The 25,426-nt window shown below is 53.6% G+C and overlaps 1 protein-coding gene across 4 annotated transcripts in view; it reads left to right on the forward strand.

Annotated features, from left to right (window-relative positions):
* Positions 1-25,426, forward strand: part of camk2d1 (calcium/calmodulin-dependent protein kinase (CaM kinase) II delta 1) — a 160,272-nt gene that overhangs the window by 70,779 nt on the left and 64,067 nt on the right. For all 4 annotated transcript variants that reach the window (XM_079257636.1, XM_079257638.1, XM_079257635.1 and 1 more), the window contains exons 3-5: positions 4,042-4,101; positions 5,773-5,827; positions 7,359-7,424. In XM_079257636.1, the coding sequence (XP_079113762.1) occupies positions 4,042-4,101; positions 5,773-5,827; positions 7,359-7,424 (181 nt within the window). The remainder of the gene's footprint in view (positions 1-4,041; positions 4,102-5,772; positions 5,828-7,358; positions 7,425-25,426) is intronic.

Genomic DNA, 25,426 nt, shown 5'->3' on the forward strand with positions numbered 1-25,426 from the left:
GCTATAGGACACGTCTGCTGTAGGACACGTTGCTGTAGGACACGTTGCTGTAGGACACGCTGCTGTAGGACACGCTGCTGTAGGACACGCTGCTGTAGGACACTCTGCTGTAGGACACTGCTGTAGGACACGTTGCTGTAGGACACACTGCTGTAGGACACGTTGCTGTAGGACACACTGCTGTAGGACACGCTGCTGTAGGACACGTCTGCTGTAGGACACGTTGCTGTAGGACAGGCTGCTGTAGGACACGCTGCTGTAGGACACGCTGCTATAGGACACGCTGCTGTAGGACACGTCTGCTGTAGGACACACTGCTGTAGGACACACTGCTGTAGGACACGTTGCTGTAGGACACTCTGCTGTAGGACACGCTGCTGTAGGACACGTCTGCTGTAGGACACGTTGCTGTAGGACACACTGCTGTAGGACACACTGCTGTAGGACACACTGCTGTAGGACACGTTGCTGTAGGACACTCTGCTGTAGGACACGCTGCTGTAGGACACGTCTGCTGTAGGACACGTTGCTGTAGGACACACTGCTGTAGGACACACTGCTGTAGGACACGCTGCTGTAGGACACGTCTGCTGTAGGACACGTCTGCTGTAGGACACACTGCTGTAGGACACACTGCTGTAGGACACACTGCTGTAGGACACGCTGCTGTAGGACACGTCTGCTGTAGGACACGTTGCTGTAGGACACACTGCTGTAGGACACTCTGCTGTAGGACACGCTGCTGTAGGACACGTTGCTGTAGGACACTCTGCTGTAGGACACGTTGCTGTAGGACACGCTGCTGTAGGACACACTGCTGTAGGACACGCTGCTGTAGGACACGCTGCTGTAGGACACACTGCTGTAGGACACACTGCTGTAGGACACGCTGCTGTAGGACACGCTGCTGTAGGACACCCTGCTGTAGGACACGTTGCTGTAGGACACACTGCTGTAGGACACGTTGCTGTAGGACACGCTGCTGTAGGACACACTGCTGTAGGACACTCTGCTGTAGGACACGTTGCTGTAGGACACACTGCTGTAGGACACGTCTGCTGTAGGACACGCTGCTGTAGGACACGCTGCTGTAGGACACGTTGCTGTAGGACACTCTGCTGTAGGACACGCTGCTGTAGGACACGCTGCTGTAGGACACGTCTGCTGTAGGACACGCTGCTGTAGGACACGTCTGCTGTAGGACACTCTGCTGTAGGACACGCTGCTGTAGGACACGCTGCTGTAGGACACGTCTGCTGTAGGACACGTTGCTGTAGGACACACTGCTGTAGGACACTCTGCTGTAGGACACGCTGCTGTAGGACACGTTGCTGTAGGACACGTTGCTGTAGGACACGCTGCTGTAGGACACTCTGCTGTAGGACACTCTGCTATAGGACACGTCTGCTGTAGGACACGCTGCTGGAGGACAGTCTGCTGTAGGACACGTCTGCTGTAGGACACTCTGCTGTAGGACACTCTGCTGTAGGACAGTCTGCTGTAGGACACGTCTGCTGTAGGACACTCTGCTGTAGGACACTCTGCTGTAGGACAGTCTGCTGTAGGACACGTTGCTGTAGGACACTCTGCTGTAGGACACTCTGCTGTAGGACACGCTGCTGTAGGACACGTTGCTGTAGGACACTCTGCTGTAGGACACGCTGCTGTAGGACACTCTGCTGTAGGACACGCTGCTGTAGGACACGTTGCTGTAGGACACGCTGCTGTAGGACACGTCTGCTGTAGGACACGCTGCTGTAGGACACGCTGCTGTAGGACACACTGCTGTAGGACACGTCTGCTGTAGGACACGTTGCTGTAGGACACACTGCTGTAGGACACTCTGCTGTAGGACACGCTGCTGTAGGACACGTTGCTGTAGGACACGCTGCTGTAGGACACGCTGCTGTAGGACACTCTGCTGTAGGACACTCTGCTATAGGACACGTCTGCTGTAGGACACTCTGCTGTAGGACACTCTGCTGTAGGACACGTCTGCTGTAGGACACGCTGCTGTAGGACACTCTGCTGTAGGACACGCTGCTGTAGGACACTCTGCATTTGGACACTCTGCTGTAGGACACGCTGCTGTAGGACACGTTGCTGTAGGACACTCTGCTGTTGGACACTCTGCTATAGGACACGTCTGCTCTAGGACACGTTGCTGTAGGACACGCTGCTGTAGGACACTCTGCATTAGGACACTCTGCTGTAGGACACGCTGCTGTAGGACACGTTGCTGTAGGACACTCTGCTGTAGGACACGCTGCTGTAGGACACGCTGCTATAGGACACGTCTGCTGTTGGACACTCTGCTATAGGACACGTCTGCTGTAGGACACTCTGCTATAGGACACGTCTGCTGTAGGACACTCTGCTATAGGACACGTCTGCTGTAGGACACGTTGCTGTAGGACACGTTGCTGTAGGACACGTTGCTGTAGGACACGCTGCTGTAGGACACGCTGCTGTAGGACACTCTGCTGTAGGACACGTTGCTGTAGGACACGTTGCTGTAGGACACACTGCTGTAGGACACGTTGCTGTAGGACACGTCTGCTGTAGGACACGTTGCTGTAGGACAGGCTGCTGTAGGACACGCTGCTGTAGGACACGCTGCTATAGGACACTCTGCTGTAGGACACGCTGCTGTAGGACACGTCTGCTGTAGGACACTCTGCTGTAGGACACTCTGCTGTAGGACAGTCTGCTGTAGGACACGTCTGCTGTAGGACACTCTGCTGTAGGACACTCTGCTGTAGGACAGTCTGCTGTAGGACACGTCTGCTGTAGGACACTCTGCTGTAGGACACACTGCTGTAGGACACTCTGCTGTAGGACACGTCTGCTGTAGGACACTCTGCTGTAGGACACTCTGCTGTAGGACACACTGCTGTAGGACTCTGCTGTAGGACACGTCTGCTGTAGGACACTCTGCTGTAGGACAGTCTGCTGTAGGACAGTCTGCTGTAGGACACGTCTGCTGTAGGACACTCTGCTGTAGGACACTCTGCTGTAGGACAGTCTGCTGTAGGACACTCTGCTGTAGGACACTCTGCTGTAGGACAGTCTGCTGTAGGACACGTCTGCTGTAGGACACTCTGCTGTAGGACACACTGCTGTAGGACACTCTGCTGTAGGACACGTCTGCTGTAGGACACTCTGCTGTAGGACACGCTGCTGTAGGACACGTCTGCTGTAGGACACTCTGCTGTAGGACACGTCTGCTGTAGGACACTCTGCTGTAGGACACTCTGCTGTAGGACACACTGCTGTAGGACTCTGCTGTAGGACACGTCTGCTGTAGGACACGCTGCTGTAGGACACGTTGCTGTAGGACACGTTGCTGTAGGACACTCTGCTGTAGGACACGTTGCTGTAGGACACTCTGCTGTAGGACACGTCTGCTGTAGGACACTCTGCTGTAGGACACACTGCTGTAGGACACGTTGCTGTAGGACACGTTGCTGTAGGACACGTTGCTGTAGGACACACTGCTGTAGGACACGTTGCTGTAGGACACTCTGCTGTAGGACACACTGCTGTAGGACACGTTGCTGTAGGACACGTTGCTGTAGGACACGTTGCTGTAGGACACACTGCTGTAGGACACGTTGCTGTATTCAGGACATATTCAGGACATTTTTAGGGTGTATTCAGGGCGAATGAAGTCTGATGAGACAATTAAATGTTCTTATTGGAGTCTTTTGTGAATCTGAAAATAAAAGCGACTGGAAGCAGCACGTTAGCTTCCCAACCTGCAGACAGACAGAAGCGTGCGTGTCCTCTCCGCTGGTTTCATCCTTGTTCTGGCGTCCTGTGCCGGCCTCGTTTCCCCACCAAGAGCAGGAACTGCAGATAAACATTTAAATCTTCTGGCGGGAATGAGCTCATCGCAGCGGCCACATCCAATAAACAAGATGCTGGCAATCATTCATCGGATGTTTTTATGATGTACCTGGCTGGAGGTGTTCCTGCTGCCTCATCCCCCCCCCCCAAGCTGGAAGAGTCCCACCAGCTGACTGATGTTTGTCTCCACAGATCACCAGAAGCTGGAGCGGGAGGCCCGGATCTGCCGTCTTCTCAAACACCCCAACATCGGTGAGTCCCCCGTCTGTTTAACCATGTCTCTCATCAGCCAATCAGATGGCAGCAATGTGGTCACGTCAACATTACTGTTGTCTAAATGACTGATTCCTGGGTACTAATTAATACTAAACTCCCATTAGATGTCGCACAGGAAGTCATGATTCTTTCCTTTCGAAGAGGACAGTACAAGTGGTGCCAAGTTGCTGATCCGGCCTCGGTGGACCGGATTGGACGATCCGGCCCCGGTGGACCAGATTGGCCGATCCGGCCCCGGTGGACCAGATTGGCCGATCCGGCCTCGGTGGACCGGATTGGACGATCCGGCCCCGGTGGACCAGATTGGCCGATCCGGCCTCGGTGGGCCGGATTGGACGATCCGGCCCCGGTGGACCAGATTGGCCGATCCGGCCTCGGTGGACCGGATTGGACGATCCGGCCCCGGTGGACCAGATTGGCCGATCCGGCCTCGGTGGGCCGGATTGGACGATCCGGCCCCGGTGGACCGGATTGGCCGATCCGGCCCACCGATTGGACGATCCGGCCCCGGTGGACCGGATTGGACGATCCGGCCCCGGTGGACCAGATTGGCCGATCCGGCCTCGGTGGACCGGATTGGACGATCCGGCCCCGGTGGACCGGATTGGACGATCCGGCCCACCGATTGGACGATCCGGCCCCGGTGGACCGGATTGGACGATCCGGCCCACCGATTGGACGATCCGGCCTCGGTGGACCGGATTGGACGATCCGGCCCACCGATTGGACGATCCGGCCCCGGTGGACCGGATTGGACGATCCGGCCCACCGATTGGACGATCCGGCCCCGGTGGACCGGATTGGACGATCCGGCCCCGGTGGACCGGATTGGCCGATCCGGCCCCGGTGGACCGGATTGGACGATCCGGCCCCGGTGGACCGGATTGGACGATCCGGCCCCGGTGGACCGGATTGGCCGATCCGGCCTCGGTGGACCGGATTGGCCGATCCGGCCCCGGTGGACCGGATTGGACGATCCAGCCCACCGATTGGACGATCCGGCCCCGGTGGACCGGATTGGACGATCCGGCCCCGGTGGACCGGATTGGACGATCCGGCCCACCGATTGGACGATCCGGCCCCGGTGGACCGGATTGGACGATCCGGCCCACCGATTGGACGATCCGGCCTCGGTGGACCGGATTGGACGATCCGGCCCACCGATTGGACGATCCGGCCCCGGTGGACCGGATTGGACGATCCGGCCCACCGATTGGACGATCCGGCCCCGGTGGACCGGATTGGACGATCCGGCCCCGGTGGACCGGATTGGCCGATCCGGCCTCGGTGGACCGGATTGGACGATCCGGCCCCGGTGGACCGGATTGGACGATCCGGCCCCGGTGGACCGGATTGGCCGATCCGGCCCCGGTGGACCGGATTGGACGATCCGGCCCCGGTGGACCGGATTGGCCGACATAAATACAGAACAGAGTGAAATGCTTCATAATAAAATATGTTTTAATCTAATTACTGATGATGTCCCATCTGAACGGCCTAAAATGTCCCTGAAGCCGTCTCGGCGCTGACGGCAGGTGGAAAACGGTTCCGTTCAGCCTGACTGACCTGAAAGAGACAAGACTTCAGGAGAAACGTTCCAGCCTGCTGGACGTCCTGCAGGACCTAACGGCTCTCTGTCCTCCACAGTTCGGCTCCATGACAGCATTTCCGAGGAGGGATTCCACTACCTGGTCTTCGACCTGTAAGTACTCTGTTTACCTGCTGTGTCTGTCGGCCATGTTGCATCACGTCGGGACCACGCAGATCTGCTGACAAGCCGAGTCAGCTGATCGTTACAGACCAATAAGAAGAGTATAAATCACCCTGGATGATGATTACATCGTTGCCAAACCTTTAATCAATACTTTACATCTTCTGCAGCAGCTTGTTGCTTCATGTGTGTCAGAGAGTCCTGTGACGACGACCGTGGACCAAAGTGTTCCCTGATGGTGGTGGTCGGGGTCTCCTGGCTCTCTGCCGGGGAGACCCTGAAAGGCAAGCCGGAGGTTTCTGTGTCTGCTTTTAGCCAGCCGGTCCGGAGAAGGTGGTGTTTGGTCCGGGTTTCTGCTTCGCCTGAATTCATCTGAATGTTTGGAAAGAGTCGGAATTTAAAAAGACGTCGTCCGGTCAAACTGTTCGTCTTTAGAGAACTAAAGTCATCAGCAAGGTGATGAGAAAGGTTTTTAAAACCCAGAATCAGCCGAGCTCCACGAGCAGCTCGGACATCATGCTGAGGGCAACATTAAGGGTTCTGTCGGGCTCATTTCTCCCTCGGTTTGTATCGAATCGTTCTGGATCCGACCAAGCGGCTCCTTGTTGAAGCCGTCTGTCTGGAAACGCTGCTGTTCCTGGCAACACGCCTCGTTTGGGTTTCTACGTCAGATGAAGCTTGTTGAATAACCTGCTAATCTGTGTGATCTCCAGCTGAACCTAAACGCGGCGCGGCGCTTCCTCCTGTCATGTCTGCAGCAGCACGCTGCCGCTCCGTTAGACCTCTGTGGTTTTTGGAAAGGCCCTCTGAGGAGTGTGACCACGTCTGTGGTCTGAAGCTTCTGCCAGACCCGAGGCCCTGAAGTTTACTATCGTTATAAACCGTGCTTTACAAACCAAGCAGGCCTTCCCGGTGTGTGGAGGCATTGGGACTGTCAGATAATCCCGTCAGCAGCAGGCAGGGCCAATCAGAACGGCCAGGAGCTTCATAAGGCGGGACTTGTAGTGGCGGTGCTGCTGGTCGTTGGTCCTTACCCGGTTCTACCGCCACGCGTTCTGTATGAGGATGTGAAGCCAGGCGGCGTGATGAAGGTGAGGATGAAGGCCTCAGCATCAGTCAGGGTGGTGGTGGGGGCGGGGGGGGTTCTCTGCGTCTAATGGGAACCTGGTCACCAGCAGGGCGGGTCTTTAACCACCTCATGCTGTAGACATGTTGCTGCTTTTTCACCACCCCCATCAGCTGTTATTAAATCTGTCCGTTCATCCTCAGTAACCACGCCCACCTTAAATGTTCAACCAATCACACGATACGTCTCGGAGCCCCACAAGAACGAGGTTCTGCCCAGTGCGTTGAGAAGGAGCTGCGAGACATCTCTGACCATGTCCACGAGGACAAGACGTCGAGTTCTGGTTTCTTATGCAGGAAGTAACGGAGGAGCCCCCCCCCCCCACCTCCCTCCTGACCACCACCCCCAACCTCTGCTCCACTCTTTGACAGCTTGTTCCTTTTCGCTGCGTTTCAGAGTGACTGGTGGCGAGCTGTTTGAGGACATCGTTGCCAGGGAGTACTACAGCGAAGCTGATGCCAGGTCGGGAGTTCGGTTTTATGGACTCGGTTTAACTCTGCTGATTTGGTTCTTGGGTCTGAAAGGCATATTTAGGCTCACGATACCAAAATGACGATATTACAGTTTTTCTCAAAGGCAGAAACACAAAAGCCAGTCGTCTAAACCACATGACCCGTCGTCTGAACGCGCTTTGCTGAAAAACAAGTTTCACATTCTCAAATGAAACTCTCGGTGACGAGACCGAGACGCGGCTCGGTGACTAGACGCGGCTCGGTGACAAAATGCCGCTCGGTGACTAGACGCTGCTGGGTGACTAGACGCTGCTGGGTGACTAGACGCTGCTGGGTGACTAGACGCGGCTCGGTGACAAAATGCCGCTCGGTGACTAGACGCTGCTGGGTGACTAGACGCGGCTCGGTGACTAGACGCGGCTCGGTGACAAAATGCCGCTCGGTGACTAGACGCGGCTCGGTGACTAGACGCGGCTGGGTGACTAGACGCTGCTGGGTGACTAGATGCTGCTGGGTGACTAGACGCGGCTCGGTGACTAGACGCGGCTCGGTGACTAGATGCTGCTGGGTGACTAGACGCTGCTGGGTGACTAGACGCTGCTGGGTGACTAGACGCTGCTGGGTGACTAGACGCTGCTGGGTGACTAGATGCTGCTCGGTGACTAGACGCGGCTCGGTGACTAGATGCTGCTGGGTGACTAGATGCTGCTGGGTGACTAGACGCTGCTCGGTGACTAGACGTTGCTGGGTGACTAGATGCGGCTCGGTGACTAGACGCTGCTCGGTGACTAGACGCGGCTCGGTGACTAGATGCTGCTGGGTGACTAGACGCTGCTGGGTGACTAGATGCTGCTGGGTGACTAGACGCTGCTCGGTGACTAGACGTTGCTGGGTGACTAGACGCGGCTCGGTGACTAGACGCTGCACGGTGACTAGACGCTGCACGGTGACTAGACGCTGCTGGGTGACTAGACGCTGCTGGGTGACTAGACGCTGCTGGGTGACTAGATGCTGCTGGGTGACTAGACGCTGCTCGGTGACTAGACGCTGCTGGGTGACTAGATGCTGCTGGGTGACTAGACGCTGCTGGGTGACTAGATGAGGCTCGGTGACTAGACGCGGCTCGGTGACTAGATGCTGCTGGGTGACTAGATGCTGCTGGGTGACTAGATGCTGCTGGGTGACTAGATGCGGCTCGGTGACTAGATGCTGCTGGGTGACTAGATGCTGCTCGGTGACTAGACGCTGCTGGGTGACTAGACGCTGCTCGGTGACTAGACGTTGCTGGGTGACTAGATGCGGCTGGGTGACTAGACGCTGCTCGGTGACTAGACGCTGCTGGGTGACTAGATGCTGCTGGGTGACTAGACGCTGCTCGGTGACTAGACGCTGCTCGGTGACTAGATGCTGCTGGGTGACTAGACGCTGCTGGGTGACTAGATGCGGCTCGGTGACTAGACGCTGCTGGGTGACTAGACGCTGCTGGGTGACTAGACGCTGCTGGGTGACTAGATGCTGCTGGGTGACTAGATGCGGCTCGGTGACTAGACGCGGCTCGGTGACTAGATGCTGCTGGGTGACTAGATGCTGCTGGGTGACTAGACGCTGCTCGGTGACTAGACGTTGCTGGGTGACTAGATGCGGCTCGGTGACTAGACGCTGCTCGGTGACTAGACGCGGCTCGGTGACTAGACGCTGCTGGGTGACTAGACGCGGCTCGGTGACTAGACGCGGCTCGGTGACTAGACGCTGCACGGTGACTAGACGCTGCACGGTGACTAGACGCTGCTGGGTGACTAGACGCTGCTGGGTGACTAGATGAGGCTCGGTGACTAGACGCGGCTCGGTGACTAGATGCTGCTGGGTGACTAGATGCTGCTGGGTGACTAGATGCGGCTCGGTGACTAGATGCTGCTGGGTGACTAGATGCTGCTGGGTGACTAGACGCTGCTCGGTGACTAGACGCTGCTGGGTGACTAGACGCTGCTCGGTGACTAGACGTTGCTGGGTGACTAGATGCGGCTCGGTGACTAGACGCTGCTGGGTGACTAGACGCTGCTGGGTGACTAGACGCTGCTGGGTGACTAGACGCTGCTCGGTGACTAGACGTTGCTGGGTGACTAGATGCTGGCTCGGTGACTAGACGCTGCTCGGTGACTAGACGCTGCTGGGTGACTAGACGCTGCTGGGTGACTAGACGCTGCTCGGTGACTAGACGCTGCTCGGTGACTAGACGCTGCTGGGTGACTAGATGTTGCTGGGTGACTAGATGCTGCTCGGTGACTAGACGCTGCTCGGTGACTAGACGCTGCTGGGTGACTAGACGCTGCTGGGTGACTAGACGCTGCTGGGTGACTAGATGCTGCTGGGTGACTAGACGCTGCTCGGTGACTAGACGCTGCTGGGTGACTAGATGCTGCTGGGTGACTAGACGCTGCTGGGTGACTAGATGAGGCTCGGTGACTAGACGCGGCTCGGTGACTAGATGCTGCTGGGTGACTAGATGCTGCTGGGTGACTAGATGCGGCTCGGTGACTAGATGCGGCTCGGTGACTAGACGCTGCACGGTGACTAGACGCTGCACGGTGACTAGACGCTGCTGGGTGACTAGACGCTGCTGGGTGACTAGATGAGGCTCGGTGACTAGACGCGGCTCGGTGACTAGATGCTGCTGGGTGACTAGACGCTGCTGGGTGACTAGACGCTGCTGGGTGACTAGACGCTGCTCGGTGACTAGACGTTGCTGGGTGACTAGATGCTGGCTCGGTGACTAGACGCTGCTCGGTGACTAGACGCTGCTGGGTGACTAGACGCTGCTGGGTGACTAGACGCTGCTCGGTGACTAGACGCTGCTCGGTGACTAGACGCTGCTGGGTGACTAGATGTTGCTGGGTGACTAGATGCTGCTCGGTGACTAGACGCTGCTCGGTGACTAGACGCTGCTGGGTGACTAGACGCTGCTGGGTGACTAGACGCTGCTGGGTGACTAGATGCTGCTGGGTGACTAGACGCTGCTCGGTGACTAGACGCTGCTCGGTGACTAGATGCTGCTGGGTGACTAGACGCTGCTGGGTGACTAGATGAGGCTCGGTGACTAGACGCGGCTCGGTGACTAGATGCTGCTGGGTGACTAGACGCTGCTGGGTGACTAGACGCTGCTGGGTGACTAGACGCTGCTGGGTGACTAGACGCGGCTCGGTGACTAGATGCTGCTGGGTGACTAGATGCTGCTGGGTGACTAGACGCTGCTCGGTGACTAGACGTTGCTGGGTGACTAGATGCGGCTCGGTGACTAGACGCTGCTCGGTGACTAGACGCGGCTCGGTGACTAGATGCTGCTGGGTGACTAGACGCTGCTGGGTGACTAGATGCTGCTGGGTGACTAGACGCTGCTCGGTGACTAGACGTTGCTGGGTGACTAGACGCGGCTCGGTGACTAGACGCTGCACGGTGACTAGACGCTGCACGGTGACTAGACGCTGCTGGGTGACTAGACGCTGCTGGGTGACTAGACGCTGCTGGGTGACTAGATGCTGCTGGGTGACTAGACGCTGCTCGGTGACTAGACGCTGCTGGGTGACTAGATGCTGCTGGGTGACTAGACGCTGCTGGGTGACTAGATGAGGCTCGGTGACTAGACGCGGCTCGGTGACTAGATGCTGCTGGGTGACTAGATGCTGCTGGGTGACTAGATGCTGCTGGGTGACTAGATGCGGCTCGGTGACTAGATGCTGCTGGGTGACTAGATGCTGCTCGGTGACTAGACGCTGCTGGGTGACTAGACGCTGCTCGGTGACTAGACGTTGCTGGGTGACTAGATGCGGCTGGGTGACTAGACGCTGCTCGGTGACTAGACGCTGCTGGGTGACTAGATGCTGCTGGGTGACTAGACGCTGCTCGGTGACTAGACGCTGCTCGGTGACTAGATGCTGCTGGGTGACTAGACGCTGCTGGGTGACTAGATGCGGCTCGGTGACTAGACGCTGCTGGGTGACTAGACGCTGCTGGGTGACTAGACGCTGCTGGGTGACTAGATGCTGCTGGGTGACTAGATGCGGCTCGGTGACTAGACGCGGCTCGGTGACTAGATGCTGCTGGGTGACTAGATGCTGCTGGGTGACTAGACGCTGCTCGGTGACTAGACGTTGCTGGGTGACTAGATGCGGCTCGGTGACTAGACGCTGCTCGGTGACTAGACGCGGCTCGGTGACTAGACGCTGCTGGGTGACTAGACGCGGCTCGGTGACTAGACGCTGCACGGTGACTAGACGCTGCACGGTGACTAGACGCTGCTGGGTGACTAGACGCTGCTGGGTGACTAGATGAGGCTCGGTGACTAGACGCGGCTCGGTGACTAGATGCTGCTGGGTGACTAGATGCTGCTGGGTGACTAGATGCGGCTCGGTGACTAGATGCTGCTGGGTGACTAGATGCTGCTGGGTGACTAGACGCTGCTCGGTGACTAGACGCTGCTGGGTGACTAGACGCTGCTCGGTGACTAGACGTTGCTGGGTGACTAGATGCGGCTCGGTGACTAGACGCTGCTGGGTGACTAGACGCTGCTGGGTGACTAGACGCTGCTGGGTGACTAGACGCTGCTCGGTGACTAGACGTTGCTGGGTGACTAGATGCTGGCTCGGTGACTAGACGCTGCTCGGTGACTAGACGCTGCTGGGTGACTAGACGCTGCTGGGTGACTAGACGCTGCTCGGTGACTAGACGCTGCTCGGTGACTAGACGCTGCTGGGTGACTAGATGTTGCTGGGTGACTAGATGCTGCTCGGTGACTAGACGCTGCTCGGTGACTAGACGCTGCTGGGTGACTAGACGCTGCTGGGTGACTAGACGCTGCTGGGTGACTAGATGCTGCTGGGTGACTAGACGCTGCTCGGTGACTAGACGCTGCTGGGTGACTAGATGCTGCTGGGTGACTAGACGCTGCTGGGTGACTAGATGAGGCTCGGTGACTAGACGCGGCTCGGTGACTAGATGCTGCTGGGTGACTAGATGCTGCTGGGTGACTAGATGCGGCTCGGTGACTAGATGCGGCTCGGTGACTAGACGCTGCACGGTGACTAGACGCTGCACGGTGACTAGACGCTGCTGGGTGACTAGACGCTGCTGGGTGACTAGATGAGGCTCGGTGACTAGACGCGGCTCGGTGACTAGATGCTGCTGGGTGACTAGACGCTGCTGGGTGACTAGACGCTGCTGGGTGACTAGACGCTGCTCGGTGACTAGACGTTGCTGGGTGACTAGATGCTGGCTCGGTGACTAGACGCTGCTCGGTGACTAGACGCTGCTGGGTGACTAGACGCTGCTGGGTGACTAGACGCTGCTCGGTGACTAGACGCTGCTCGGTGACTAGACGCTGCTGGGTGACTAGATGTTGCTGGGTGACTAGATGCTGCTCGGTGACTAGACGCTGCTCGGTGACTAGACGCTGCTGGGTGACTAGACGCTGCTGGGTGACTAGACGCTGCTGGGTGACTAGATGCTGCTGGGTGACTAGACGCTGCTCGGTGACTAGACGCTGCTCGGTGACTAGATGCTGCTGGGTGACTAGACGCTGCTGGGTGACTAGATGAGGCTCGGTGACTAGACGCGGCTCGGTGACTAGATGCTGCTGGGTGACTAGATGCTGCTGGGTGACTAGATGCGGCTCGGTGACTAGATGCTGCTGGGTGACTAGATGCTGCTCGGTGACTAGACGCTGCTGGGTGACTAGACGCTGCTCGGTGACTAGACGTTGCTGGGTGACTAGATGCGGCTGGGTGACTAGACGCTGCTCGGTGACTAGACGCTGCTGGGTGACTAGACGCTGCTGGGTGACTAGACGCTGCTCGGTGACTAGACGCTGCTGGGTGACTAGATGCTGCTGGGTGACTAGACGCTGCTCGGTGACTAGACGCTGCTCGGTGACTAGATGCTGCTGGGTGACTAGACGCTGCTGGGTGACTAGATGCGGCTCGGTGACTAGACGCTGCTGGGTGACTAGACGCTGCTGGGTGACTAGACGCTGCTGGGTGACTAGATGCTGCTGGGTGACTAGATGCGGCTCGGTGACTAGACGCGGCTCGGTGACTAGATGCTGCTGGGTGACTAGATGCTGCTGGGTGACTAGACGCTGCTCGGTGACTAGACGTTGCTGGGTGACTAGATGCGGCTCGGTGACTAGACGCTGCTCGGTGACTAGACGCGGCTCGGTGACTAGACGCTGCTGGGTGACTAGACGCTGCTGGGTGACTAGATGCTGCTGGGTGACTAGACGCTGCTCGGTGACTAGACGTTGCTGGGTGACTAGACGCGGCTCGGTGACTAGACGCTGCACGGTGACTAGACGCTGCACGGTGACTAGACGCTGCTGGGTGACTAGACGCTGCTGGGTGACTAGATGAGGCTCGGTGACTAGACGCGGCTCGGTGACTAGATGCTGCTGGGTGACTAGATGCTGCTGGGTGACTAGACGCTGCTGGGTGACTAGACGCTGCTCGGTGACTAGACGCTGCTGGGTGACTAGACGCTGCTCGGTGACTAGACGTTGCTGGGTGACTAGACGCGGCTGGGTGACTAGACGCTGCTGGGTGACTAGACGCTGCTGGGTGACTAGACGCTGCTCGGTGACTAGACGTTGCTGGGTGACTAGATGCTGGCTCGGTGACTAGACGCTGCTCGGTGACTAGACGCTGCTGGGTGACTAGACGCTGCTGGGTGACTAGACGCTGCTCGGTGACTAGACGCTGCTCGGTGACTAGACGCTGCTGGGTGACTAGATGTTGCTGGGTGACTAGATGCTGCTCGGTGACTAGATGCTGCTGGGTGACTAGATGCTGCTGGGTGACTAGACGCTGCTCGGTGACTAGACGCTGCTGGGTGACTAGACGCTGCTCGGTGACTAGACGTTGCTGGGTGACTAGATGCGGCTCGGTGACTAGACGCTGCTGGGTGACTAGACGCTGCTGGGTGACTAGACGCTGCTGGGTGACTAGACGCTGCTCGGTGACTAGACGTTGCTGGGTGACTAGATGCTGGCTCGGTGACTAGACGCTGCTCGGTGACTAGACGCTGCTGGGTGACTAGACGCTGCTGGGTGACTAGACGCTGCTCGGTGACTAGACGCTGCTCGGTGACTAGACGCTGCTGGGTGACTAGATGTTGCTGGGTGACTAGATGCTGCTCGGTGACTAGACGCTGCTCGGTGACTAGACGCTGCTGGGTGACTAGATGAGGCTCGGTGACTAGATGCTGCTGGGTGACTAGACGCTGCTCGGTGACTAGACGTTGCTGGGTGACTAGACGCTGCTGGGTGACTAGATGAGGCTCGGTGACTAGATGCTGCTGGGTGACTAGATGCTGCTGGGTGACTAGACGCTGCTCGGTGACTAGACGCTGCTCGGTGACTAGACGCTCCTGGGTGACTAGACGCTGCTGGGTGACTAGATAGGCTCGGTGACTAGATGCTGCTGGGTGACTAGATGCTGCTGGGTGACTAGACGCTGCTCGGTGACTAGACGTTGCTGGGTGACTAGACGCTGCTGGGTGACTAGATGCTGCTGGGTGACTAGATGCTGCTGGGTGACTAGACGCTGCTGGGTGACTAGATGAGGCTCGGTGACTAGATGCTGCTGGGTGACTAGATGCTGCTGGGTGACTAGACGCTGCTCGGTGACTAGACGTTGCTGGGTGACTAGACGCTGCTCGGTGACTAGACGCTGCTGGGTGACTAGATGAGGCTCGGTGACTAGATGCTGCTGGGTGACTAGATGCTGCTGGGTGACTAGATGAGGCTCGGTGACTAGATGCTGCTGGGTGACTAGACGCTGCTGGGTGACTAGACGCTGCTGGGTGACTAGATGAGGCTCGGTGACTAGAGGCTGCTGCGTGACTAGATGCTGCTGGGTGACTAGACGCTGCTGGGTGACTAGACGCTGCTCGGTGACTAGACGTTGCTGGGTGACTAGACGCTGCTCGGTGACTAGACGCTGCTGGGTGACTAGATGAGGCTCGGTGACTAGATGCTGCTGGGTGACTAGATGCTGCTGGGTGACTAGATGAGGCTCGGTGACTAGATGCTGCTGGGTGACTAGACGCTGCTCGGTGACTAGACGTTGCTGGGTGACTAGACGCTGCTCGGTGACTAGACGCTGCTGGGTGACTAGACGCGGCTCGGTGACTAGATGCTGCTGGGTGACTAGACGCTGCTGGGTGACTAGATGAGGCTCGGTGACTAGATGCTGCTGGGTGACTAGACGCTGCTCGGTGACTAGACGCTGCTGGGTGACTAGACGCTGCTGGGTGACTAGACGTTGCTGGGTGACTAGATGCTGCTGGGTGACTAGACGCTGCTGGGTGACTAGATGAGGCTCGGTGACTAGATGCTGCTGGGTGACTAGACGCTGCTGGGTGACTAGACGCTGCTGGGTGACTAGACGCTGCTGGGTGACTAGACGCTGCTGGGTGACTAGATGCTGCTGGGTGACTAGACGCTGCTGGGTGACTAGATGAGGCTCGGTGACTAGATGCTGCTGGGTGACTAGACGCTGCTCGGTGACTAGACGCTGCTCGGTGACTAGACGCTGCTGGGTGACTAGACGCTGCTGGGTGACTAGATGAGGCTCGGTGACTAGATGCTGCTGGGTGACTAGACGCTGCTCGGTGACTAGACGCTGCTCGGTGACTAGACGTTGCTGGGTGACTAGACGTTGCTGGGTGACTAGACATTGCTGGGTGACTAGATGAGGCTCGGTGACTAGACGCTGCTGGGTGACTAGATGAGGCTCGGTGACTAGACGCTGCTCGGTGACTAGACGCTGCTGGGTGACTAGACGTTGCTGGGTGACTAGATGAGGCTCGGTGACTAGACGCTGCTGGGTGACTAGATGAGGTTCGGTGACTAGACGCTGCTCGGTGACTAGACGCTGCTCGGTGACTAGACGCTGCTCGGTGACTAGACGCTGCTGGGTGACTAGACGTTGCTGGGTGACTAGATGAGGCTCGGTGACTAGACGCTGCTGGGTGACTAGATGCTGCTGGGTGACTAGACGCTGCTCGGTGACTAGATGCTGCTGGGTGACTAGACGCTGCTGGGTGACTAGATGAGGCTCGGTGACTAGATGAGGCTCGGTGACTAGATGCTGCTGGGTGACTAGATGAGGTTCGGTGACTAGACGCTGCTCGGTGACTAGACGCTGCTCGGTGACTAGACGTTGCTGGGTGACTAGATGAGGCTCGGTGACTAGACGCTGCTGGGTGACTAGACGCTGCTGGGTGACTAGATGCTGCTGGGTGACTAGACGCTGCTCGGTGACTAGATGCTGCTGGGTGACTAGATGAGGCTCGGTGACTAGATGCTGCTGGGTGACTAGACGCTGCTGGGTGACTAGACGCGGCTCGGTGAGAAAAACTGTTTTAAAATACCACATCCTGCTAATCAAAGTTTTATCTCTCAGCCTTGTGTATGCCTTTAAGGCCCAGGATGTCTCCTCTGGTTACAGGTCTACTTTTTTCAGTTTCTGCTTCTGTTCATTTTTTTTGTTTTAGAAATCCACTTAAAACGGACTATTTGCTGCAATGATCAAATAATATTTATCAATCAAAGGATAGTCTTTTGTTTAATGTTTAATAATGGAGGTTTTAGAATTTTCCTCTCAGCATTAAACGTTTGGCTTGAAAAAGAAACAAAAGTGTGAACCGTATGAAACTGTTGATCCAAACAGCTTGAAGCCTGTTTTGCTGTGGATTTAGATAAACAATAAAATGTGGCTCTATATGTGTGTGTTTGCCCTTTTATATATATATATATATATATATATATATATATATATATATATATATATATATATATATATATATATGTGTATATATATATATATGTGTATATATATGTGTATATATATATATATGTGTATATATATGTGTGTATATATATATATGTGTATATATATATGTGTATATATATGTGTGTGTGTGTGTGTGTGTGTGTATGTATATATATATATATATATATATATATATATATATATATATATATATATATATATATATATATACATATGTACATAATATATATTTGTGTGTGTGTGTGTGTAAAGAAAGAAAGAATTAGTATGTAATGGAAGTGTTTTTTTAGAAAATAGTTTGAAGGAACAGTTCAACATTCGGCTTCGCAGTTTTCAGATCCTTTCAGTGACTGTATATGAAGAAAAAGCGACAATCAACAAGTTAAGTGATTTGTTTGGAGATACTGGAGACTTTTTCTAAGTAACGTTAAAGAACGTGTAGTTCCCTTCCCGCTAGCGGCGGCTGCCTAAGCTCCTCCCCCATCCGGAAGAATTCACTGGAAGCTCGGTCCTCACGCAGCAACTAGCTTCAGTCTGCAGAGCTGAATTCATATACCATTGCATCCTAATGAAGAGTGTGAATTAATATATTAAAAGTACAGTAATATTTTGTAGTTTCCTAATTGATACCAAACTATTCTTTATTAAAACTCAAATGAGACACAGTTATTTTTTACAAGTTTTGATGTTCTAAACATATTTAGGGTATCCTAATAATTTGTCCATCACAACTATAGCAGTCTCATCATGCAAATTAGGTAATGACCACAGACTGTATATAAAAGATGGGCGTAGCCTCCGTGACGTCACCGGTAGGTTTCTGAAGAGTTGAATTGAAGCTTGGTGGGCGGTTCCTACCATCACCATGTTGGCAGGGGCATGCGTGTCGTCTCACCCGGAAAATACAAAAAATGGGCAGAGAGGTGGAGCTGAGAGGGGGGCTGTGAGCGTCATGGTGGACATCAAGCAAACTGCGAGCTTTCTGTAGCTAAAAGCTAACCAGCTAACGGAGGTAAGCGGGCTAAAGCTAAGCCACGTTTTTAACCGGCTAAAAACTGCGGTTGTTCTACGTTCTTCTTACTTGAAGCCAGAGATCGGGCACCTGTCAATCAAAAGGACACGCCCCTGAATTTGCCGAACTTCAAGATTAAATTACTTTTAAATGGGCGAGTTAGAAAAAAATTCACTCCCCCCACAGTTGTCATGAAGGTAAACCTGACCTATTAAACCTAAAATGGATTTTTAACCAGGCTGTAAACGTGTTTATTCCTGCTGTGAAGTTGGTCTTATTAACATAGAAGTTTATGAGGCTTTGCTCTGTTTTGCAGCCCCTAGTGGATGAAGGGGGAACTGCAGTTTTGTGCACTTCCGCATAGGCTTCACTTTTAACCGCCGGAGGTTGCCGCTTGGTAATGATGTCATTTACCTACTTATAGGACGGCCAATAGCTACTTCTCTCACTGAGATTTAAGCTCATGTTCGATTTTTTGTTCACCAAGAGTCTCCAAAAGCACAAGAGAAGACTGAAATCATGGATAGTCGCTTTTTCTTAAAATACACACTGGAGGATTAGTTAGTTGCAGATCTACTGCAACTAGCCTCACCATTACAGCTAACGCTGAGACCACAGACCCTCACCATTACAGCTAACGCTGAGACCACAGACCCTCACATTTACAGCTAACGCTGAGACCACAGACCCTCACATTTACAGCTAACGCTGAGACCACAGACCCTCACATTTACAGCTAATGCTGAGACCACAGACCCTCACATTTACAGCTAATGCTGAGACCACAGACCCTCACATTTACAGCTAACGCTGAGACCACAGACCCTCACATTTACAGCTAACGCTGAAACCACAGACCCTCACATTAACAGCTAACACTGAGACCACAGACCCTCACATTTACAGCTAACACTGAGACCACAGACCCTCACATTTACAGCTAACACTGAGACCACAGACCCTCACATTAACAGCTAACGCTGAGACCACAGACCCTCACATTTACAGCTAACGCTGAAACCACAGACCCTCACATTTACAGCTAACGTCGAGACCACAGACCCTCACATTTACAGCTAACACTGAGACCACAGACCCTCACATTTACAGCTAACGCTGAAACCACAGACCCTCACATTAACAGCTAACACTGAGACCACAGACCCTCACATTTACAGCTAACGCTGAGACCACAGACCCTCACATTTACAGCTAACGCTGAAACCACAGACCCTCACATTTACAGCTAACGCTGAGACCACAGACCCTCACATTTACAGCTAACGCTGAGACCACAGATCCTCACATTTACAGCTAACGCTGAGACCACAGACCCTCACATTTACAGCTAACGTCGAGACCACAGACCCTCACATTTACAGCTAACGCTGAGACCACAGACCCTCACATTTACAGCTAACGCTGAGACCACAGACCCTCACATTTACAGCTAACGCTGAGACCACAGATCCTCACATTTACAGCTAACGCTGAGACCACAGACCCTCACATTTACAGCTAACGCTGAGACCACAGACCCTCACATTTACAGCTAACGTCAAGACCACAGACCCTCACATTTACAGCTAACGCTGAGACCACAGACCCTCACATTTACAGCTAACGCTGAAACCACAGACCCTCACATTTACAGCTAACGTCGAGACCACAGACCCTCACATTTACAGCTAACGCTGAAACCACAGACCCTCACATTTACAGCTAACGTCGAGACCACAGACCCTCACATTTACAGCTAACGCTGAAACCACAGACCCTCACATTAACAGCTAACGCTGAAACCACAGACCCTCACATTAACAGCTAACGCTGAAACCACACACCCTCACATTTACAGCTAACGCTGAAACCACAGACCCTCACATTTACAGCTAACGTCAAGACCACAGACCCTCACATTTACAGCTAACGCTGAAACCACAGACCCTCACATTAACAGCTAATGCTGAGACCACAGACCCTCACATTTACAGCTAACGCTGAGACCACAGACCCTCACATTTACAGCTAATGCTGAGACCACAGACCCTCACATTTACAGCTAACGCTGAGACCACAGACCCTCACATTTACAGCTAACGCTGAAACCACAGACCCTCACATTAACAGCTAACACTGAGACCACAGACCCTCACATTTACAGCTAACGCTGAGACCACAGACCCTCACATTTACAGCTAACGCTGAGACCACAGACCCTCACATTTACAGCTAACGCTGAAACCACAGACCCTCACATTAACAGCTAACACTGAGACCACAGACCCTCACATTTACAGCTAACACTGAGACCACAGACCCTCACATTTACAGCTAACACTGAGACCACAGACCCTCACATTAACAGCTAACGCTGAGACCACAGACCCTCACATTTACAGCTAACGTCGAGACCACAGACCCTCACATTTACAGCTAACACTGAGACCACAGACCCTCACATTTACAGCTAACGCTGAAACCACAGACCCTCACATTAACAGCTAACACTGAGACCACAGACCCTCACATTTACAGCTAACGCTGAGACCACAGACCCTCACATTTACAGCTAACGCTGAGACCACAGACCCTCACATTTACAGCTAACGCTGAAACCACAGACCCTCACATTTACAGCTAACGCTGAGACCACAGACCCTCACATTTACAGCTAACGCTGAGACCACAGATCCTCACATTTACAGCTAACGCTGAGACCACAGACCCTCACATTTACAGCTAACGCTGAGACCACAGATCCTCACATTTACAGCTAACGCTGAGACCACAGACCCTCACATTTACAGCTAACGCTGAGACCACAGACCCTCACATTTACAGCTAACGCTGAAACCACAGACCCTCACCATTACAGCTAACGCTGAAACCACAGACCCTCACATTTACAGCTAACGCTGAGACCACAGACCCTCACATTTACAGCTAATGCTGAGACCACAGACCCTCACATTTACAGCTAACGCTGAGACCACAGACCCTCACATTTACAGCTAACGCTGAAACCACAGACCCTCACATTAACAGCTAACACTGAGACCACAGACCCTCACATTTACAGCTAACGCTGAAACCACAGACCCTCACATTAACAGCTAACACTGAGACCACAGACCCTCACATTTACAGCTAACGCTGAGACCACAGACCCTCACATTTACAGCTAACACTGAGACCACAGACCCTCACATTAACAGCTAACGCTGAGACCACAGACCCTCACATTTACAGCTAACGTCGAGACCACAGACCCTCACATTTACAGCTAACGCTGAGACCACAGACCCTCACATTTACAGCTAACGCTGAAACCACAGACCCTCACATTAACATCTAACACTGAGACCACAGACCCTCACATTTACAGCTAACACTGAGACCACAGACCCTCACATTTACAGCTAACACTGAGACCACAGACCCTCACATTTACAGCTAACGCTGAGACCACAGACCCTCACATTTACAGCTAACGCTGAGACCACAGACCCTCGCATTTACAGCTAACGCTGAGACCACAGATCCTCACATTTACAGCTAACGTCAAGACCACAGACCCTCACATTTACAGCTAACGCTGAGACCACAGACCCTCACATTTACAGCTAACGCTGAAACCACAGACCCTCACATTTACAGCTAACGTCGAGACCACAGACCCTCACATTTACAGCTAACGCTGAAACCACAGACCCTCACATTTACAGCTAACGTCAAGACCACAGACCCTCACATTTACAGCTAACGCTGAGACCACAGACCCTCACATTAACAGCTAACGCTGAGACCACAGACCCTCACATTTACAGCTAACGTCGAGACCACAGACCCTCACATTTACAGCTAACGCTGAAACCACAGACCCTCACATTAACAGCTAACGCTGAAACCACAGACCCTCACATTTACAGCTAACGCTGAAACCACAGACCCTCACATTTACAGCTAACGTGGAGACCACAGACCCTCACATTTACAGCTAACGCTGAGACCACAGACCCTCACATTTACAGCTAACGCTGAAACCACAGACCCTCACATTTACAGCTAACGTCGAGACCACAGACCCTCACATTTACAGCTAACGCTGAAACCACAGACCCTCACATTTACAGCTAACGTCAAGACCACAGACCCTCACATTTACAGCTAACGCTGAAACCACAGACCCTCACATTAACAGCTAATGCTGAGACCACAGACCCTCACATTTACAGCTAACGCTGAAACCACAGACCCTCACATTAACAGCTAACGCTGAAACCACAGACCCTCACATTTACAGCTAACGCTGAAACCACAGACCCTCACATTTACAGCTAACGCTGAAACCACAGACCCTCACATTTACAGCTAACGCTGAGACCACAGACCCTCACATTTACAGCTAACGCTGAAACCACAGACCCTCACATTTACAGCTAACGTCGAGACCACAGACCCTCACATTTACAGCTAACGCTGAAACCACAGACCCTCACATTTACAGCTAACGCTGAAACCACAGACCCTCACATTTACAGCTAACGCTGAAACCACAGACCCTCACATTTACAGCTAACGTCAAGACCACAGACCCTCACATTTACAGCTAACGCTGAAACCACAGACCCTCACATTAACAGCTAACGCTGAAACCACAGACCCTCACATTTACAGCTAACGCTGAAACCACAGACCCTCACATTTACAGCTAACGCTGAAACCACAGACCCTCACATTTACAGCTAACGCTGAAACCACAGACCCTCACATTTACAGCTAACGCTGAAACCACAGACCCTCACATTTACAGCTAACGCTGAAACCACAGACCCTCACCATTACAGCTAACGCTGAAACCACAGACCCTCACATTTACAGCTAACGCTGAGACCACAGACCCTCACATTTACAGCTAATGCTGAGACCACAGACCCTCACATTTACAGCTAACGCTGAGACCACAGACCCTCACATTTACAGCTAACGCTGAAACCACAGACCCTCACATTAACAGCTAACACTGAGACCACAGACCCTCACATTTACAGCTAACGCTGAAACCACAGACCCTCACATTAACAGCTAACACTGAGACCACAGACCCTCACATTTACAGCTAACGCTGAGACCACAGACCCTCACATTTACAGCTAACACTGAGACCACAGACCCTCACATTAACAGCTAACGCTGAGACCACAGACCCTCACATTTACAGCTAACGTCGAGACCACAGACCCTCACATTTACAGCTAACGCTGAGACCACAGACCCTCACATTTACAGCTAACGCTGAAACCACAGACCCTCACATTAACATCTAACACTGAGACCACAGACCCTCACATTTACAGCTAACACTGAGACCACAGACCCTCACATTTACAGCTAACACTGAGACCACAGACCCTCACATTTACAGCTAACGCTGAGACCACAGACCCTCACATTTACAGCTAACGCTGAGACCACAGACCCTCGCATTTACAGCTAACGCTGAGACCACAGATCCTCACATTTACAGCTAACGTCAAGACCACAGACCCTCACATTTACAGCTAACGCTGAGACCACAGACCCTCACATTTACAGCTAACGCTGAAACCACAGACCCTCACATTTACAGCTAACGTCGAGACCACAGACCCTCACATTTACAGCTAACGCTGAAACCACAGACCCTCACATTTACAGCTAACGTCAAGACCACAGACCCTCACATTTACAGCTAACGCTGAGACCACAGACCCTCACATTAACAGCTAACGCTGAGACCACAGACCCTCACATTTACAGCTAACGTCGAGACCACAGACCCTCACATTTACAGCTAACGCTGAAACCACAGACCCTCACATTAACAGCTAACGCTGAAACCACAGACCCTCACATTTACAGCTAACGCTGAAACCACAGACCCTCACATTTACAGCTAACGTGGAGACCACAGACCCTCACATTTACAGCTAACGCTGAGACCACAGACCCTCACATTTACAGCTAACGCTGAAACCACAGACCCTCACATTTACAGCTAACGTCGAGACCACAGACCCTCACATTTACAGCTAACGCTGAAACCACAGACCCTCACATTTACAGCTAACGTCAAGACCACAGACCCTCACATTTACAGCTAACGCTGAAACCACAGACCCTCACATTAACAGCTAATGCTGAGACCACAGACCCTCACATTTACAGCTAACGCTGAAACCACAGACCCTCACATTAACAGCTAACGCTGAAACCACAGACCCTCACATTTACAGCTAACGCTGAAACCACAGACCCTCACATTTACAGCTAACGCTGAAACCACAGACCCTCACATTTACAGCTAACGCTGAGACCACAGACCCTCACATTTACAGCTAACGCTGAAACCACAGACCCTCACATTTACAGCTAACGTCGAGACCACAGACCCTCACATTTACAGCTAACGCTGAAACCACAGACCCTCACATTTACAGCTAACGCTGAAACCACAGACCCTCACATTTACAGCTAACGTCAAGACCACAGACCCTCACATTTACAGCTAACGCTGAAACCACAGACCCTCACATTAACAGCTAATGCTGAGACCACAGACCCTCACATTTACAGCTAACGCTGAGACCACAGACCCTCACATTTACAGCTAACGCTGAAACCACAGACCCTCACATTTACAGCTAACGCTGAAACCACAGACCCTCACATTTACAGCTAACGCTGAAACCACAGACCCTCACATTTACAGCTAACGCTGAAACCACAGACCCTCACATTTACAGCTAACGCTGAAACCACAGACCCTCACATTTACAGCTAACGCTGAAACCACAGACCCTCACATTAACAGCTAACACTGAGACCACAGACCCTCACATTTACAGCTAACACTGAGACCACAGACCCTCACATTTACAGCTAACACTGAGACCACAGACCCTCACATTAACAGCTAACGCTGAGACCACAGACCCTCACATTTACAGCTAACGTCGAGACCACAGACCCTCACATTTACAGCTAACACTGAGACCACAGACCCTCACATTTACAGCTAACGCTGAAACCACAGACCCTCACATTAACAGCTAACACTGAGACCACAGACCCTCACATTTACAGCTAACGCTGAGACCACAGACCCTCACATTTACA

This window comes from Telmatherina bonti (assembly GCF_933228915.1).
Source record: "Telmatherina bonti genome assembly, chromosome: 18".
NCBI lineage: Eukaryota > Metazoa > Chordata > Actinopteri > Atheriniformes > Telmatherinidae > Telmatherina > Telmatherina bonti.